Below are 4,836 nucleotides of genomic sequence, written 5' to 3' on the forward strand. Positions count from 1 at the left end.
CCTACCACCCCTCACTCGGGGGGGGGGGGGGGGGGGTTTGATTTTTTATATACAAGACACTAGGGAATATTTAAACACATTTAAAAAAACACTTCTAAAATTCTCTTCTCTGGAAGCTACCAAAATTAATTCAGTTTTTTTCTGTTGAAAAGGCCTTTTTCTCTTATTGGGCCTGACTTAATAAAGCTCCTCAAAACTGGAGATGATAGACAATCATGGGAGAGAACCAGGGGGAGCAAACCTGAAACCTGGATAATTCGCTATTAGTTGGCAAATGTTATCAATATTGAGCCAGATTTATTTCAGGTTTACAGGATCACCCAGCTTCTCCAGCCTTGGAGATCTTTAAAAAATCAGGCCCAATCTATGAGTGCAAATGATGTCTTATGCTTTCTGAACCCATTTTTCTTTACAAATACACCCCCATGAATCCTAACATTGTCAGAAATATGCCAGTGCCATTGGGGGAAAAAATCTATGATAGAAAATCCTGGTCATTCAGTATCTAGATTGGACCAACTGAAACAACCCCAGATCACAACACTGTCCTTATGTCCTTACAGGCCTGGGGGCCTTTTCTTTGGCCAGAAAGATTTGTGTTTAAATAAGTTTGGAATTCATTGCTGCAGTAACTAAGGTATATGCACACACTTATTTTCAGTTAAGAGACACACCAGTAATAGACCAGGAGAGGGTAATGGTTGCATAATCACATGATTTACATTAAAAAAAATCAGATTGTTTTTGATTCATTGTAAACCAGTTTGAAAAGACATACTCCCCAACGTTATGCATTTTTTAAAATAAAAAAAGGGAAAATACAAAATGTAACAAACCATTTGCACATTGCTCAAAGCATTATCAAAATCTAGCATTTGGATGATGCCAGAACTTGGCTAAGGGTTGAGGAGGTTAGTGCATGATGTTATATATATTTTTCCGTAAAAGCAGAGGGACTTGTGTGGAACTAAACCCGCAAATACTCATCGATCTCAGTATAATTGCAAGGCACTGCCATCTACCTTCTTCTTTGCTACCTAAGGACGATCTTCAGCCATCTTGATTGGCAGTTACTGGATGTTAGAACTCTGATGAAGGTGCATAGGAGTTAATTCATTCCCCACATGAACAGCTCTGCAAAATTTGACATCTTGGTGCCAATCAGGTCAGTAAGAGAAGTTGTTGTAGAGGGCACCTGTTACCTCTTACTTTCTGCAATAACCACCTGACCGAATCACATGTTAAAAGTAACTTTAGCCCCACTTTAAGTGAAATTTATCACAAACGTGATGGCAGCTACATGATGGCCTATCATGTAGGCAGCTATTTTTATTTTTTATTATATTATTATTGAAATTTTTAATATATTTAATGCCATCAGCATAAATATGTGAATTTGACCTCCTTGCAATCATTGCACTGTAGAGCTCAGACTAGGAGAAGCAGCACATAAGGAGAAGCAGCTTCAGAGCTTATCTGTTAATAAGAACAGGAGGAAGCAGAGAGACAGTAATGTCAGCTCATCAGTCTGATGCTTCTTCATTCACTGCTTAGTCACAGAGTGGGGTAGGACCTGTTGGTGTTACTTATCTACAACAATGGAAAATCAGGTCTTCTGCCTTGTTAGACAGTTTTGTGCTTCATAGTACGGCAGTACAAATCTGATACTTATATGGACAGAGATACAAATCCTAGAATTCTTTTTTGAGAGATACTGTATTTCCGATGCATACATGTGTATGAAAAAATTGACTTTTTACTGGCAGCCTATGTCAGCTCCACAATTTGTCTAGCACCAGATTTTATTCTTTACTAGGCAGAGCGATGAACAGCCAAGTATCTACTGACAGATGTCACTGCTTATTTCATTATGGAACGGTGTAATACGAGGAACATTGAAGTTTGCTTCCCAGATGGCGTTCTGAAACTCCGGGACCTGGGCTCATTTGCCAGCTTGAATTCCCAGCCAGTGCTGAGCTCTGCAGCAATCTCATATTAGATGGACTGCCAATTCTACCAGGGCCTGCAGCAGCTCCGCACCGTTACCGTGTTTATCAGTCAGTGATTTTAGAAGTGGAACGGATTTTGATGTTATGTACAGTACGACTGACCATGGTGAAGGGCAAGGCTATAAGGCAATATGCCATGAAAACACTGACACAGCATTAGGAGGGAACTGCATGGTATAAATATAAGGGGTTAATGGTCCGTTGGGTGAAAACTAATTTGGTGGAAATGCTGCCACTGCTGCTTGCCAAGAACAAGAAAACTTCCGCATAATCAAGTTTAATGATTATTTGTCTTGCCTCGGTCCACCTAAAACAGAACAAACGTGAAGACTTCATCTGTCCAAATTTAATTTTCTTTCTTGCGCTACATAAGCGTGGAAAAACTAGATCCTAAATGGTTGGCCAATGCTTTGGTAAAGGAGAACTCAGCTAGCTGCTATTGCCATATGTACTGACCACACAACATAGCCTGAATGCAATTTTGGATTGCCAGTGTTGAAGCCATTATAAAAAAGTATACAGGAATGCTAAGAGTTTTCTGTCCATGTCCATTGTTTATGCCATACATGCGGGAACGCAAATTCTGCTTCAAGCAGGTCAAGAAGAGGTCAGCTAAAGAACATACACATGTCAAAAGAAACAAATGAATCTGATGTCCATCTAATGCCATCAACACAAGCCCTAAATTTGATGATACAATCTTGTTAGATCTAGTAAGAACTAGGGCCTGTCTGGTTGGATTTTAACCAAATGGATTAATCAGATGGGCCCCTTTATAATAAAGGTTTGGTAAATCCAAATCGAATACAGTAGAGAGATCTTACGACCAGACGGTATGGACAGCTTAAGGCTCCTTGATGCTAGTAGAGAAGGCAAGTCTATGGTTCAGCCCACCAACACACAATGGTGGACCAACCCTTTAAAGCGAAGGTACTTACAAGGCAGGCTGCACATGGCGTGTGTAGAGAGCAGAACTGCGGGAGGTACCCAGCAGGCCCACCCATTACAGGCTTCCAGCAGAAAACTATAGGTGGGTGGTAACAGACCACTCATCCTGCACAAGGACAGAGCAGCAGCAACTGATATTTTTTGCAGGAAACGCCAGAACAAAGATAAAGTTTAATGCTGGTTTGCAGCACAGATGTGGAGGAAATAGGCATGCACACCAAGATACAAGCAAGAATACACATGCCTCTTGTATTTAAAAAAACTATTTGCTTATCCTGGAGTTTGGCTTTAAATATGAAAATGTAAGGCATTTGGTGACATAATGAAAATGACAATTATTACCCAGTAGGACTTCCACATCATAAAGAAACAACTGATAGTGTCACCTAAATATAGGTTTATTAGCACTGTGCTTCCCATATGTGATATAAATACAATATAATCCTTCTAAAAAGTAGCCATATTTCCCATTGAATATTGATAGAGGTAGATGATTATCTGTGAAGAACAACAATAAATACAATCTGCCGTATGTGAAAATATCCAAGTAATAATTATCAGATCTGTTAGCCAGAAAGTCAATATATTCAGCTTTATTTTTCTGGGCTGAAAAGAGAAATAAAAATGAAGAACAAATTGTTTTTTGGTAAGAAAATGAATTATAATTTAAAGTAAATACCATATGACCAGTAAAAACTAGAAACATTTATTTTTTTAATGACTGCCTGTAGAAGTCAATCAGATTCTGTCTTTCAGTTTTTAACTCAATCTAGCAAAATATAAACTGGATTTGATTGCCAGTAATCAAAAGTTCAGAATTTTATGATCACCTGAAAGCCCTGCATGGGTCTCGTGCACATAATGTGGATCACTCACCTGCCGGACAAGTCCCAGCTGAAGTGAAAAGTAGAGGATGATTTGTGTGTCTTCTCGGTCAAGCTTATGTGCCCTGAAAAAACAGAATCCCTCAATTATTACAGATAGCTCTCATGCTTTTGTGTCACTGTCTAAAAAACACCAACAAAAACCAAAATACATAATATGGTCAAAGCTTGTGAGCACTTGACTATCACACCTACATGGGCTGGTTGGACATCCCAGCTGCTATAGGCAGGAGATGTAAAGGTTGGACATCACAACCTTTTGTGGATGGTTTTACACAAAGATTTGGAGTGTGTCAATGAGAATGTTGCTTATTAAGGCAAATTAGCATTTATAAGGTCAGGTAATGATACTGTAAGAGGAGAACTGGCTTGTGGTTGGCATTCCAGTACATTCTAAATGTGTTTACTAGGTTTGAGTTCAGTGCAGGCCATTGGAGTGCCTTCATTTGAAACTTATGTCTAAATAATCCTGGCTAACTGCAGAGGGATATAGTCATGATGGAAAAATAAATGGCTTCCTTAAACTGTTGCCAAATTGTTGCCCTGTGTTAAGTAGTTACATAGTCAGGTTGGAAAAAAAGTCAATCAAGTTCACCCCCTAGGGAAATAAACATATCCCAGATATAAAACCCCCGTAGACATAGTTGATCCAGGCAAAAAAAAAAAAAAAACCCTGGTACAATGAGCTCCAACAGAAGAAAACAAATTCCTTCCTGATTCCATGAGACATTTGGATGTTCCCTGGATCAACAGTCACTGTTATCTTTACTTTAAAGCTTTAACATATCTTAGCTAAAATATGTCTTTAATATGTCTTTGCTAAAGATGAACTTAAAAGACCACACACTGGAAACACCTCTACTCAATTGTTTTGAGGGGTGTTCGCACTTGTTGGGGAAAATATTGCTGCAAAAAGCCTTAACCAGTACTGTACAGATGCAAGGTTGGTTATTAATAAAACCCAAATACCACAGCTAATGGTGGGCCAACTAACA

The 4,836-nt window shown here is 39.0% G+C and overlaps 1 protein-coding gene across 6 annotated transcripts in view; it reads right to left on the reverse strand.

The window, feature by feature from the left end:
• Window positions 1–4,836, reverse strand: part of TTC7A (tetratricopeptide repeat domain 7A) — a 211,536-nt gene that overhangs the window by 101,055 nt on the left and 105,645 nt on the right. For all 6 annotated transcript variants that reach the window (XM_072409750.1, XM_072409749.1, XM_072409745.1 and 3 more), the window contains one exon: window positions 3,834–3,906. In XM_072409750.1, coding sequence (XP_072265851.1) covers window positions 3,834–3,906 — 73 coding nt within the window. The remainder of the gene's footprint in view (window positions 1–3,833; window positions 3,907–4,836) is intronic.

Source organism: Pyxicephalus adspersus, chromosome 4, assembly GCF_032062135.1.
Source record: "Pyxicephalus adspersus chromosome 4, UCB_Pads_2.0, whole genome shotgun sequence".
In the NCBI taxonomy this organism is placed as follows: domain Eukaryota; kingdom Metazoa; phylum Chordata; class Amphibia; order Anura; family Pyxicephalidae; genus Pyxicephalus; species Pyxicephalus adspersus.